The 15381-nt window shown below is 41.6% G+C and overlaps 1 protein-coding gene across 1 annotated transcript in view; it reads right to left on the bottom strand.

Annotated features, from left to right (window-relative positions):
• The window catches only part of PRKAR2B (protein kinase cAMP-dependent type II regulatory subunit beta), a 93940-nt gene that overhangs the window by 11461 nt on the left and 67098 nt on the right, over positions 1 to 15381 (bottom strand). The window contains exons 3-4 of the mRNA XM_060244731.1: positions 10622 to 10674; positions 9090 to 9173 (exon numbers count right to left, since the gene is read on the bottom strand). Coding sequence (XP_060100714.1) covers positions 9090 to 9173; positions 10622 to 10674 — 137 coding nt within the window. The remainder of the gene's footprint in view (positions 1 to 9089; positions 9174 to 10621; positions 10675 to 15381) is intronic.

Below are 15381 nucleotides of genomic sequence, written 5' to 3'. Positions count from 1 at the left end.
CGCCATCCTTCCGCCAGGTGAGAATTTCAATGAAGACTGAGGAAAATTCAAAAAAGAAAGTTTGTTTGGAAATTAACAACACAGTCTGTTGAAAAAGCAGTCTGTTTCCATTTCAGTTTGAATTTTAAATTTTAAAAATACAATTCTATCTTAAGCAGTCAAAGCAGATTCAAAAGTAGACACTTTTATTATTATTATTATTATTATTCTTTTTAAATCTTACTCTATGCAATGGTGTAATGTGGCGATCTGAAAGGCACAAAAAATAGTGATCCATAGTACAGCAAAGTTTAAGAAGCACTATAGTAGACCAAAAAGTTTATGGATTTTATATGTAATGTAATGTAATGTAATGTAAAATTTTATTTATATCCCGCCCTCCCCCGCCGAAGCAGGCTCGGGCTTATATATAGCGACTAGGCTTGCAGAGCGAGAGGGGCTTTATTCCCAAGGCAAGAAGGGTACTGTCTCTGTTGTTTGTGCTACAGCAATTCCCACTGCCAATAAAAGCTCTGGCTGTATGCATGCCTATCTTCCATGAAGATAAATATCCACTATGTACTTCCTATGGCACAAATGTTCTATTGGCACTACCTTCCCCCATTTTAAGGGAGAACCAGCATGCTGATAGGTTACACGCAATGTGTATGTGTGGAGGAAAGGAGGTGCACACACATGCTCCTCTGCCACTGGAAGAGTCTGCGTGGTCCAGTATTGTATATAAATCAAGCCCCAAAAGCATGGCAGTCGTCTCTTGTTATAAGGCACTCAAGATAAACTAATTCTTAATTTGTTTTGTTAGGTGTTCTTTCAGTAACCCCTCCTTCCTGCCCTATGTTTCAATTGTTGTTATGTTTTTCTACTTATATTTGTTAACCATTAATTTGTTAGTTGCCTTGGTAGCCCTGGCCCTATTCATATTTAATTATTCATTGGACTTGTTTAGGTCAATGTTTAGAATCAACAACCTAAAATTAAAAGGTTAAGTCCAATCCAATCCAAATACCTTTATTGGCATAGAAATAAAAAGTACAGCATAGCAAATTTACATGGAGTTTCAGCTATAAAAACCAGTCAAACATCAAGAAGGGGAGCTAGTCTTTTGCTCCCTGATTGTTATGGCAGCCAAAAGGTACTTTGCAACCAGGCTTGTGATATGGGAACATTGGTCAGATAGTAGAAGGTTAAGTCAGATAATTGGTCTATATACCTGAGCATTCGGGCAAATCACCCAGAAAATTTCACAAGCAGAACAAAATGCAGGTCATTAGTCAGAGATGTCCACATTTCACCATGAAGACTTCTGCCCTTCCCCTGCTATCATGTCTACCATGACCAGACTGATCCTCTTTGCACCAACCAAAGTTGGAAGCTATGTTACTTCATGTCAACCTCTGGTTCTGTCATCACCTCAAATGTGTCTTTGTCCATTAGAATTAAATAGCTCCTAAGTGCAAGCTCTGAGAGAACGTTCATCAAGTGCCTTCCACATCTTAGTGATACGGGTCACTAGGGTTGCCAAGACCCCCCTGGCCACTAAAAGGGAATGGGGGGGGGGGGGTTTGAGGTTATCAGATGCAGGCTGGGAAACTCCTGGAGATTTGGGGATGGAGAATGGAAAAGAAAAGGACCTCAGTGGGTTACAATGCCATAGAGCAGGGGTGTCAAATGTCTGGCCCACAGACCAGAACCGGGTTTTAATCAGGCCCATAGCTCTTTTCTCCTTCCCCCTCCTGTCATCACCCTTTGAAGTGTCAAGGTTGCTGAAGTTCCCAGCTCCTTCTGTCTTGTTTTTGCTGTCTGCAGCAGGAAGCTCTTCTGGGCTTGCAAAGCTGTAAAGAAAATGCAGAATGGATTTTCCATTAACGTCTCTATGCCCAGATAGATAGTCTGTCTGGGCCCAGAGACCTTAATGGAAAATCCATTCCACATTTTCCTTGCAATTTCGTCTGTGCTGCAATGTGTTTTAATGGCATGGAGCTCAGTTTCACTTTCCAGAGTTCCTATGGCCAGCTGAAGCTGTTGCTTTCTGGAGTTGTGTCCTTGCAAATAAAGGGTTGATGCTTTGAGACAGTTTGTCTCTGAATGGATCTGAGAACTGGTGCCTAGTAAGTATACTAACCTGGGAACCCACAACTAAAAAGGGGGATATTACACTGGAGAGCCATTGCCAATCTGAGTAGAACTGGCAGGTGGGGGGAGAAGCTTGCATGCCCAGCCATTTTATATTTCCTAGGCTCAGAACATTTTATATATTTTTGGTTTCTGCTGTGATCCTTGTGCTTTTTCTTTACATTTTATTTTAAAAACTGCATTGCCAAATCCCAGTATCCCCCCACCTTTCCATTTTAAACAAAATATTACAAGAGTTTTAGCATATTTGTATTTTAAGTTGTTTAAAAAAATCTTTAATTGTATTTGTGTCCTTTATAAAGATTATACCTCCACCACCTGACATTACATTTTATGACATGCATGGCCTGGCCCCACCAAGTCCCATTTATGTCACATCTGACCCTCATAACAAATGAGTTTGATATCCCTGTAGAGTCTACCCTCCAAGTTTCCAGAGGAACTGATCTCTGTAGTCTGAAGATGTGGTGTAATTCCAGGGGATCCCTAGGTCCCACAAAGAGACTGGCATCCCTGCTCAGCACAATTTCTCATCTATGCAGCTTTTTAATGTTCATGAGCTTATCAAGGGGTGAACCTGGCATGTTTGTGCCTCCTGCTTCTCTGGCCCCTCGTTCCTGGCCCTTCCTCTCATCTTCTGCTCACAGAGCTTCCTGTTTCTAGATATTGTAAGAAGTCTGCCTAAGCCCCAGCATTCTGGTCCAATCTTCAATCCTATGCCTTCCCCACCACCGCCTAGTTATTCTTCCCACAGTTCACAAGTGAATCACCTGCTTCAAACATCCTGCTTTGCAGCCAGGATCCTTAACAGATCAGCATCTGTCCATTCCCATTTCATGCCAGCACCAAAGAGCTCCTCCTGTCCTTAAGATATGTTTTTTTTTCCTTGTGCATATCCCTTATTGGCTTCTCCTTCCAGTACCCTCTCTTCTCTGCCTGTTCCTCAGTCCCCCCTCCCCATCTTTTCCACTCGCATCAACTTATTTTATCTTATGTATCTTAATCCACAGCTCTGCCCACTTGGTTGCTTACACTTCTTTAACTCTAAAGATCTCTCCCCACCCAGCCTGGCTACTCTCATCCAACAAATCCTGTCCCATAAAGTCAGTGTGAGGTTTTGATAACAGACAAGCTGACCTCTCAATCCCCTTAGAGAACACCACAGGCCATTTGCAAACATGTCACGTACCCTGTTTCATTTTCTCAGTCCTTAAGAATTTCTTAAGAACATTCTAAGTCATTTTTCAGCTCAGTCAATATACCGCCAGATGCTTCCTTATTCCTGCTAATGCCATAAAATGATAGTATGATGCTGTGTTCATATATTATGCAAATAAAGTGTACAGTGGAGCAAAATGGATGACTAATTCAGAAATCAATATCTGCATGCTTTCTAAGTAGGATCTTATACAAAGCAGCAACTGTTAGCTTGTTTTGGACCTCAAAGTGGAAGTATTTCAGGGTTTTGTGACTGTTTATGAGGAATTCAGCCTTCACAAAAATTATTTCAGTATTACATAAAAACAACTGTACACACACAGACACAATTTGAAATCACAAGCCATAGACAACTTTCCAAGCAAGAAGATATTGTAGAAGGATGTTGCTGTAAAATATATGTGCTCTAATACTACAGGTGTTTGTGATGGATCTCCAAAGTTGGGCAATCATAAGAATGAATGCTGTAGGACTATTGTTAGTAACAGAGAAAATGCATTTACCCTATGGGCATTCACCCAATTTCTACAGGCAATGGGGAACTGGGACTGAAGCTGAAGCAGGAGAAGGAGCTATGTCCAAGTTACACAATAGCAGAAAACACTACTCTGCCAGCTTGAATGGTAATTGGACATTCCCTTCTGCAAGGGAAAAGGGACGCTTGCAAGCGGACGGGAAGCCTTCTCATCCATCCTGGACCAGTAAAAGTAGACCTGGATTTGTAAAAGGATGGCTCAATCTTGGCTGCTACTGAAAGAATTTAGAACCATGGGAAGGACACAGTTGGGCTGCTCCCTGTTCTCTACCACACCTCAAACATCTTTAATAGTTGTTCATCAAAAACTGGTCACAGATGCCTACACTGTTGTTCCTGATTCAAAGAAATCCCAAGGAAACAATACACAAGATCCAGGTTTCCTAACAAGGAGATTTTTAATAAAGCATCAAACTTACAGAAAATGCAGGCTAAGCTATTGGGCCTAATCAGTTGGGCCTTGAGCACACACACACAGAGCAACACTTGCCAGAATCCAGGACCACATGCATACCTAAAACTGAACCAGCTGAATATCCCTGGGCCAAAGGAGGCCAGATTGAAGTCCACCCGGGATCGGGCCTTCTCTGTAGCGGCCCCCCTACTGTGGAACCAACTCCCGGAGGAGGTACGGGCCCTGCGATGCTTAGATCAATTCAACAGGGCCTGTAAGACCCACCTCTTTAAAACAGACTTCACATAAAACCGAGCCAAAAAAGTCCTGTTGGATATGTTCTATGTTTTATGTTTTAATCACTGGATTTTATAAAAGATCTTAATTATAGCACCATAATCTTAAGCCTAATGTAATTTTAATGATTTTAAGGATGATTTTATAATTGAAAGTGTATATGAATTTATAATTGATTGCACATGGTTTTATTGTATACTGAATTTACATGTTGTGAGCCGCCCTGAGCCTGCTTGCGGGGAGGGCAGGATACAAATAAAAAGTTATTATTATTATAATTATTATATTATTATTATAAGTATCTTATCCCCTAAATGCTGGCTACCAGTCAAGTAGTCATTCATTAAGCTACTCCAAACACATGAATGAGCCAGGCGTTTTTGCACCTGGCATCCAGTGGTGGGGAAAAACTACCCAGGTTTTGGAGATAAGAGCTGCTAACAACCATGAGAGAGAGGAAAGTTCTCTTGGGAGTGGCTGAACACCGTTCTCTCACAAGACTCAGGGCAACTACGCACTAGCATGTAACAAACATGGGAGTCACGCAGGCCATACAACTATATGAAACTAGGATCTTGCAGAAGGCAAAACAGTGAATGGATGTCAACCAAATGGTTATACTACAGTTGCTAACCCCCAGGTGGGGTAGGGGAAAACAAGGCAATTAGCTACCATGATACTCAACCTCCAATTTTTTGGAGGTTCAATATCACGGTAGCTAATTACCTTGTTTTCCCCCGCCTCACTTGCCATGATTCTCTATTTTGGTTACACAAACCCCCATGTGGGGGAAGGAGATTCCCCAGTTTGGAGGGCCTCTCTCCACTTCAGGGCTGTCAGAAAGCAGGGACGGGGGGGAAGGGAAACATCTGCTGGGCACTCCATTATGCCCTGTGGAGACTGATTCCCACAGGGTATAATGGAGAATTGATCCATGAGTATCTAGGGCTCTGGGGGGGCTGTTTTTTGAAGTAGAGGCACCAAATTTTCAGCATAACATCTGGTGCTTCTCCTCAAAACACCCCCCCCCCAAGTTTCAAAAAGATTGGACCAGAGGGTCCAATTCTAATGAGTCCCAGAAGAAGGTGCCTCTATCTTTCATTATTTCCAAATGGAGGGAAGGCATTTAAAAGGTGTGTGGTCCCTTTAAATGTTCTTGTCAGAACTCCCTTTGGAGTTCAATTGTGCTTGTCACACCCTAGCTCCTGGCTCCACCCTCAAATTCCTCAGATAGTTCTTGAGTCAGACCTGGCAACCCTAGGCTATATATTTATGTTCCAAAACCAAAACTGAACCATACCTTCATTACTCATTAGTGTCTTTTGTTCACTGGATGTCCACCTGATAAAAATGATTCCAGAGCTCCTTGTAAACGGGCAACTAAAGCAGTACCTAAAACATGTCAACTCTGGTGTGAATATCAGACTGTTTATCTCTCCTTGCATTGTTATTTCCTACAGTTATGTATTGCATCCAGGGCTTTTTTTGAGCAGGAACGCTTGATGCCAGGAGGTATGGCCTAGTATGCAAATGAGTTCCTGCTGGGCTTTTTGGATAGAAAAAAAGATTGCATCTCACTCAGTTCTTGTTGCCCGAACTTGAGACAGGCACTCCTTGCAAACCAGAAAGAACTGGCCAATCAGGATGCATGTAATAGCTTGTAACAAAGAGATGCAAATTAAGGATTCTGGAGTGAGCCAATAGGAGTAACTGTTGCCTGCTAGGGGTGTGTGGTTAATCATGGCCAGATTGCAGTTTTGCCTGTGTTCCTCTGTGACTTTCTTCTTGCAATAAAGTGTTCTTAGTCGTTTTAGAGCTGGCTGAACTCACTTTCTTTCACTTATAGCCCTTAAATTAACACTCCACAGTCCCAACTCCACTGTGCATATAGATAGCAGCTGTTGAGAATAGAAATCATCACAATCATCAGCTGCTCAGCAAAGATGGGAAAGATCAAATCCAGTTCCTCTTGGCCCTATTTCTGAACAGTTGATAACTACAATTACCATTTAAAGAATGGCTCTGTGTCCATTTGCACAATATCTGAATCCAGGAGAGAACCACCACCTCTCACTGCTGAGGAGCTACGAATATCATTAACAGAAAAAAAAGAAAGATCCCGCCATATTAAGTGTATAGCACCACAAAATGTTTTAAATGTATTTTATTGGTTTTAAATTGTTTTATATAATAGATTGTAAGCTGCCCTGAGTCCGCTTGCGGCGGCGGCGGAATATAAATGTGAATAAATAAATAAATAAATAAAGTTCTTCATCTAACTAAGGATAACTGTGTGGAAGTCTGCTTTCATGTAGGGGTGTGCAAAAAAAAATCGGAATTAATCGGTTTCAGAAATATACAGGGCCAAAATATTCTGAATACCGTATATTTCCAAATACCGATATTCGGAATAGCCGTATATATGGGAGATATACAGCTATTTCAGAATATACGGCCCAATTATACCCTATAGGCCACTGAAATCAAAGGCAAAATAGGGTATATTGGAAGCCACCTGGAGGGGAGGTGGTTTGAGGGGGAGTCCCCAAATTTGCAGGGGACCTGCAGGAGACTCTACTCTAAGAACCCCACAAGTCCCAGGGGTTCCCATTCCAGGGGAACCCAAAGAGGGTGCCCCTATCCCACCATTATACCCTATAGGCCATTGAACTCAATGGCAACATAAGGCATAATCAGAGGCTACTGGGGGCTGGGGGTTTGAGGGAGAGCCCCCAAAACTGCATTGAACCCTCAGACTCCACAAATAGCTCTATAAAAACATGAAAGTGACCCACCCCACACACCAACCCCCTCACACCAACCAGAGGTAATTAAAAAAAAAAACGTGACAGAAATAAACTTAACTTTTAACCCCTCCCCCCAAAGAAAAAAACTAAACCAGGAAAAGGGACAACAGGACAGGATGCAAAACCAACAGCAACAGATCCAAACAAATCCGAGAAAAGGCCAACAAACTCAACTGTTAAAAAACTGAACTTTTTAACAATAAAAATTAGGCCAAACTGCCCGCACCCCCAATAACCAGAACCAGAAGAGAAAAGGAACAACAGCAGCACAACACAGCAGCAACAAATCAAACACAGAATTCTTTTAAAACAGTAAAAAAACTTGACTTTTAACAATACAGGAACTTTACCAACCCCTCCCCGCAAAAAAACCTTCACCCTAACCCCAAGAAATCCAAGCCACCCAAATCAGGAAAAGTAAAAGGAAACTGCACTGTTAAATTCTTCTCACTAAAGTTAGATATAGGCAAATTGGCAAACTCCCCACCCCAGGCCCCCACCCCTAGCAGAACCCCCTAACCCCAAATAAGCTACCCACCCACCCAAATCTGGATAAGTAAAGGGACTCTGAGTCTTAAAAAGTCCTTTTACTTTTATCCTAACTAAAATAAAAACAAGAACCCCAAGACTGTCTTACCTTAGATGTCTTCTCCAGGCAGGTCAGGCAAGGCTGAGAGAGAGCAGCAGCAGCTGAGGCCAAGCGCCAGCGCAGCACAATCTCTCTCTCACACCAACACAGCAGCAATGGAATGGAATCCAGCCAGGCAGACTCCTTAAGAAAGTTCTCTGGCCCTACACAGAACAGTTTAAAAAAATACCACTGCTCTGTGATTGGCCAGAGAACAGAGTTTATTGGATACCCAAGTAAACAAAAGAACAACAATGTTGCTGATGGCTGGGGGATTAGCCCAGCCCTCAGCTACACAACAGCCCTGCAAAGCATGCATTTGCAATGCATTTTGCAAATGCATGCTTTGGATTGGCTGCTGGGGCTCCTCTTCCCCTCCCCCTCCCTCCCTGATCCCAAGGAGGCTATGGGAGAGACGGGAAAAGGCTTCCAAAGACAGGAAAGGAGGCAAGCAGCTTCCCTGAGGCTGCAGAAGCTCCTTTCCCGCCTTTTACATTGAGTTCCGTATACTTCCGAATATTGTGTAATGCCTTCTAATTGGATTCAGAAGTATACGACACCATATACTTCCAAATCAGGGGGTATTCAGTGGTCTATTCGGTTCAGCCGAACCGAATGCACACCCCTACTTTCATGCACAAAGCTTGAATACAATAATCATGCTGGGAGTGTTAAAAATAGTTGCAAATGAGGGTTGGATTCAGAAATCATGTTAAGTAAGATATATGTAAATGCATAAATGAATAAGCAACTTCACTGTTCAGCTAAAATCTTTTACTTCAAGTAAAGTTCATATGAACACGTATTCATATACAAAGCCTATTTTAAATAACCTGAAAACAAATATAACAAGTCTGTTTTAAACAACATTGATATTATTTGATACAAACAACATATTCCCTGACATCCGTTCTGAAGCAAGTCTTCCATAATACCTTTTGGTTAAAGAAACAAAACCCCACTGTGGCCCCAAACAGCAGAATTTCAATGGGAGAGAATTTTTTTCATTAATGTTTGCTTTCATTTCTGCCTTGTGCATGAGTGCGCACACACACACAAACACAAACAAAATCTTACCGGATCTAGGTTCTTAAATAGAAGAATGTCTTTGCAGGCTTCTTGAAGTCTGTTTCTTTGATCATCTGTTTTGGGGTGAATAATCTAGAAGAAATTATTGCTATTTTTTTTTCTTTTTAAAAGGCAGTCTTCAAAATAATTACAGAAGGTCATGCCCATAGGACAGCCTCAATTAACATGGCTGAGAAGTTATATCACACATACAGCTGAACTGGCATACCAGCAGCAGTTTTTTAAAACAAAAAAAATCTCATATGTTTGTTGACGGTATTACCCCCATATGAAATTACAGAAATAAGAAACGGTGGTATTTCATTCCGTGCACCGTATCAATGAGAAATACATATTTATTAGAACACTTTGCAGAACAAGGAATCTTGGTGGAAAATCTTTTAACGAAGCATTCTAGTCAATGATGCATATCTGAACTAAAAGTTATACCACACTGGCCATGAAATATGGACGAATGGCAGACGGCAAGAGCATTTGTGCCATGGTAAAAATAAGATCAGCCCATCACTGGTTGGGGCGCCTAAAGGCAAGAGTAATCTTCACTTACCCTACTAAATTTTTTAATAAGATTTGGTAAAAGGAAATCAATAATTTCTATCCCGCCCTGAGCCTGCCTTGGCGGGGAGGGCAGGATAGAAATATAAAGTTATTATTATTATTATTAATGATTAGTTTTCCTTGTAACAAAAAGAAAAAAAAATGAGACTCCAAGTGTATTTCCTATTAAAGTTCTTGTTCTGTTATGTGTTCCAAACAACAACACAGCAAAGGACAGCACAGGAGACCCCAGTCAGTAATCTCTTGTACATAATGAACATATGAAGCTGTCTTATACTGAATCAGACCCTGGGTCCATCAAAGTCAGTATTGTCTACTCAGACTGGCAGCGGCTCTCCAGGGTCTCAAGCTGAGGATTTTCACACCTATTTGCCTGGACCCTTTTTTTTTTTTGGAGATGCCGGGGATTGAACCTGGGACCTTCTGCTTACATATGGACATATGAAGCTGCTTTATACTGAATCAGACCCTGGGTCCATCCAAGTCAGTATTGTCTTCTCAGACTGGCAGCAGCTCTCCAGGGTCTCAAGCTGAGGTTTTTCACACCTATTTGCCTAAACCCTTTTTTGGAGATGCCGGGGATTGAACCTGGGACCTTCTGCTTCCCAAGAAGATGCTCTACCACTCAGCCACCATCCCTTGTAGCTCATCTAGTTAGGCTAATTTTCTCTCCATCTTACAGGAAACTTCCCATAATATTTTGAAATGTTATATTTGATAGTATTGATCAGCAAATTCTTTTTGAAGATGAACAAATGTATCACTTTCCCTTAAGATATCATATTTTGAGGGAAAATGATAAAACATCGATAAAATATGTCTTCTTTGCTATTAAAAGGAAATTCAATGTAAGTTATGAAAGGAAAAGTATTTTTTTACATTTCATAATATATTAATGTGATAAAAATGTACCCTTATTTTTTTTTAAATCTGTCTCACAAGACTAGAAAAGCATAACATACCCTTGTTTCAGTGTCATCTTCCTCTTCATCAGGATTGTAAGCTTCTGCACAAACTAAAAGAAAAAAGAATTGATTGTCAGACAGCAATATGCTGCTAATGACTTAACGTATGTTTCTGCAAATGTCTGCACAAACAGAAAACCATTTCACACAATACAAACTTAATCCAGTTTAGCCTGAACCTGCCTTCCTGGGGTTCTGCTGAGGCCACTGCCTGATTGGGCTGAGGTTCGCTTTGCCCACAGTGCTGGCTCCACATCAACCAACTAATCCCCGTACATGCTGAGATACCAGCAGAGGAATCTTTAAATTCTTCTCTCCAGCAAGAGAGACTTTAGCACCTCTTTTCCATTTCTCTGCACATTGAGTTTTCTGCAAACAAGGGTACAAAGCACATAGCGAAGTGTTCTGCCAGTGTGATGCAATGGTTAGGGTTATAGACTAGAAGGACCCAGGTTCAGATCCCCATTCTACCACAGAAACTTGCTGTATGACCATGGGCCAGTCACATGCTCTCAACCCTCACAAGGTTGCTGTGATGATAAAATGAAGGAGAGGAGAATAACTGACGCTGCATTGGGTTCCCACTGGAGAGGAAGGCAAGGTATAAATGAAGAAGAAGAGGAAGACTGCAGATTTATACCCCGCCCTTCTCTCTGAATCAGAGACTCAGAGCAGCTTACAATCGTCTATATCTTCTCCCCCCACAACAGACACCCTGTGAGGTGGGTGGGGCTGAGAGGGCTCTCCCAGAAGCTGCCCTTTCAAGGACTACTCTGAGAGAGCTATGGCTAACCCAAAGCCATTCCAGCAGCTGCAAATGGAAGAGTGGGGAATCAAACCCGGTTCTCCCATATAAGTGTCCCCACACTTAACCACTACACCAAACTGGCTCTCAAAGAAGAAACAAAACCTTTTGCTCACATGGTAATTCATTGAATGTTTAACAATTTGAGCACAAGCAAAGATAAAGAGATACATCTACACAAATTTCAGAGGCAATACACTCATTCCATCACCCACATAAATGTGCCAGTTCTCACTAACGGCGTCTTTATATGAGCACTGCTGAGATATATCACACAAACAGCTTTGTGGCAGTCCCAATATGCTCATCTAGAGAATCAGATATGTATAAATGGTGTTTGGGGGCCAGTATCCCATGGTAACTGGAAAAAAGCCTAAAGAAAAAACCCCACGGACATAAATGCTCACAGGAAAAAAGCCTACACAGAAATAAATCCACTTGGAAAGAAGCCTACACAGAAAAAAGCCCATACTGAAAGAAGCCCACATAGAAAGAAGTCCAAATGGAATAGGGTTGCCAAGTCCAATTCAAGAAATATCTGAGAACTTTGGCGTGGAGCCAGGAGACTTTGGGGGTGCAGCCAGGAGCAAGGTTGTGGCAAGCACAATTGAACTCCAAAGGGAGTTCTGGCCATCACATCTAAAGGGACCACGCTCCTTTTAAATGCCTTCCCTCCACAGGAAGGATAGGGGCACCTTCTTTGGGGGCTTTTGAAACTTGGAGGGTATTTTGGGGAGATGTACTGGATGCTATGCTGCAAATTTGGTGCATCTACCTGAAAAAAACAGACACCCCCCAGCCCCAGATATCTGAGGATCAATTCTCCATTATACCATTTTTTAAAATTAATTCCAACTATGCGGTACACCCAGTGACCACAACAAAAGACTATCTAACCCTAATAGTAAAAGCAACAATTATTTAACAACAATAACTCAGATATAATTCTTCACTGCAAATTAGCCAATCTCTTTAAGCAACTACGTTTATCTTCCACCTGCTCATATCGCTGCACAAAAGTGGCAACCATGTCATGCAGTGCCTCATATTTCCTCTTTTTCACCTCCAGGCAACCTGCCTGTGCATTAGCCAACATTAGTTTGTGACAAGCCAGGTCCCTCTGCAGTCCATCGAACAGAGACCACACACTGGGATGACTGCAATCGAAATCCCTCACAACAGTTTATAGTCTTTGGTGACTGTTCCAACACTGCATCATGATGATTTCCATAGGAAACTGAGGACCTCTACCTGCTGCACTCTCAATATATGTCGAAAAGAAGTACGTGAGCACTGCATTGTAGCTGTTTTCATCTGGAAATGTGGCAGCAAGCTCATCAAAAACAGTTCTCACATCATTGATTGGGACAAAGGCTAATGCACCGGGAGATTTCAGTGTAATTTTTATGTTCATATTAGTTTCATATTCAGTCTTCAAGCCAACACTGTTGATTTTCCTAACACAGGTGAAAATAACACCCTTTGAACTTAGCGTGTGGAAAGGCAATCCTCACTGCATTCGTACAAGTCTTCTCAAAATCCACTAAAACCTTTTGAGGTGACGGATCTGGAATCAATAGCTTCATTCTTTCAAACATTCTATTATAGGTGTCCATGTTCTTTTTTTTTAAGTAAAATGTAAACACATGGTGGATATGAATTACCCACCTTGACATGCGGTGTGTACAATTGGTAAAACATATTAGGCACTTTATCAAAGGTGCCATCTCCATAGATCTCTTATTACCTAAAACCAGAATTCTGTCTCAATTTTTCCACATTGGAATCGTGAAGTATCAGTTGCCTATACTTTTCAGGAATGTCAAAATGTTTGAGTTTTGGGTTAGGCAAATTACTGCCTGTTCTGTGATAGCTTCTCTTTCTTAAATAGCAGAGGTAGTTAAGGCCTAATAGATCTAAGAAGCTAAGAAGGACTGACTCTGGCAAGTATCTGGAAGGAAGAAATCAATAAACATAGTTGGGATTAATTTAAAAAATGGTATAATGGAGAATTGATCCATGGGTATCTGGGGCTTGGAGAGGGCTGTTTTTTGAGGTAGATGCACCAAATTTGCAGCATAGCATTAAGTACCTCTTCCCAAAATACCCTCCAAGTTTCAAAAGGATTGGACCAGGGGGTCCAATTCTATGAGCCCCAAAAGAAGGTGCCCCTATCCTTCATTATTTCCTATGGAGGAAAGGCATTTAAAAGGAGCGTGGTCCCTTTAGATGTGATGGCCAGAACTCCCTTTGGAGTTCAGTTGTGCTTGTCACAACCTTGCTCCTGGCTCCACCTCCAAAGTTCCCAGATATTTCTTGAATTGGACTTGGCAACCCTATTCCATGTGGGCTTCTTTCCATGTGGGCTTTTTTCCTGTGAGCATTTATGTCCGTAGCTTTTTTTTCTTTGGACTTTTTCCCAAGAACCAGATCCTACATATCCTTCTTGCAACAAAATTCTGCTTCATTTACCAAGAGGGGTGCATTTGGCTCAGCAGCAACAATCTAATGCCAGTGGGTTAAAAGTAATGCTGTTTACATAATGTAAAGATGACCCTGCCTTCAGATGCCTTTGGTAGCTACTTATGCTGCCCAACTTTGTAAATTGCTTTGACTGTGACAGCCTTTATACAAATGACATTCTGCCTGATTGAATCCCGCACCGCAAAACTGAACAAGATATTCCAAATTATGTTTCTCTAAAGGAGCAGAATTACACCTCCAGAACTTCCTTGTAAATGTCTTGTACTAACTTCTCAGTCACAGAACTGAATACCAAAAGTGTGTTAGAGACAAAAGAAAATAAGGCCTTGACCTGCAATATGAAGGCACTTGGAAAACTTTTATTGTTACAGTAGTCTGGTAGCCCCCTGGGGAATCTTCCATAAGACTCCTTAAAAGCTTCAGAAGTGATTAACGTAAGTGGTGCTCAAACTGATCCCTCCCCCTCCCTGCATCTGCAATAAAAACGAAAAACCTCCCAAGGCAGCCCATGATCCATCAGCAGATCTTTGACCACTTTCTGCTGGAATGGCCAGCAACTACTGGTGTTTAAGACCCCTCCAAAGTACTGGCATGTGCTGCCCTGGATAGTGCCATGCATATACTCTTATGTGCTTCAGTTTGGATGGAAGGCAAGATGCTTTGCTATATAAACACAGCTGTATATAGGCAGCTCCTATATATATGGAGAGAAGAGAGAGAGCTCCTGTCTCCCTCCCTCATTCTGCTTTCCTTTTTAGACAGACAGACAGACAGACGCACGCTGCTTTCACAATAAAGAGCTGTTGATCACGGCTACCGTGCCTCTCCATGCATTGAACCCACTATTCAACTATATATATATATATATATATTTAAATCTTGGATCCAAATACCATACCAGTATTGGAATCTGGAGGATTTCAGAAACACTGACATTTTTTCAAGTCCAATAGACCCACACAAAAAAATACCGAATAATTTTTAAAAATTGCATGCCCCTAGTCTGTCAAGCATGCGGTTTCAATGACGAGTTGAAGCTGCTACAAAACTACATTTATTGATAAACCGATAGTTTCAGTGTAACAGATTCTTGAGAGTGATGCTGCAAATACATTGATATGAGACTTTTAAGGCTTACTTCAAAAGGATTCCAAAGGGTGGGGGCGAGGGATAGCTCTCACACATAAACTATCATAAATGTCTACATTCTCATAGCATTATCAGGACTCTGTCCTTGCTTTCCCCAGATGTGTCGCACACCCTAACAGGAATGTATGGGAAGGTGCTGATTACTTCTTCTCAAGTTAGTTTCGTTTCTCTCTACTTCTGCTTTGCAAGCAATAAAGCAGGAAGGGGGAGGGGAAAGAATAACAGAACTAACAGACCTTGGTCCTCCAAGATACTTCACAGACCAGTGTTATGGAGGACCCTAAAACAATCAATTATCAATGGAATTTTACCATACTTG

This window comes from Heteronotia binoei, chromosome 8, assembly GCF_032191835.1.
Source record: "Heteronotia binoei isolate CCM8104 ecotype False Entrance Well chromosome 8, APGP_CSIRO_Hbin_v1, whole genome shotgun sequence".
In the NCBI taxonomy this organism is placed as follows: domain Eukaryota; kingdom Metazoa; phylum Chordata; class Lepidosauria; order Squamata; family Gekkonidae; genus Heteronotia; species Heteronotia binoei.
This window is presented reverse-complemented; position numbering and strand designations above follow the sequence as displayed.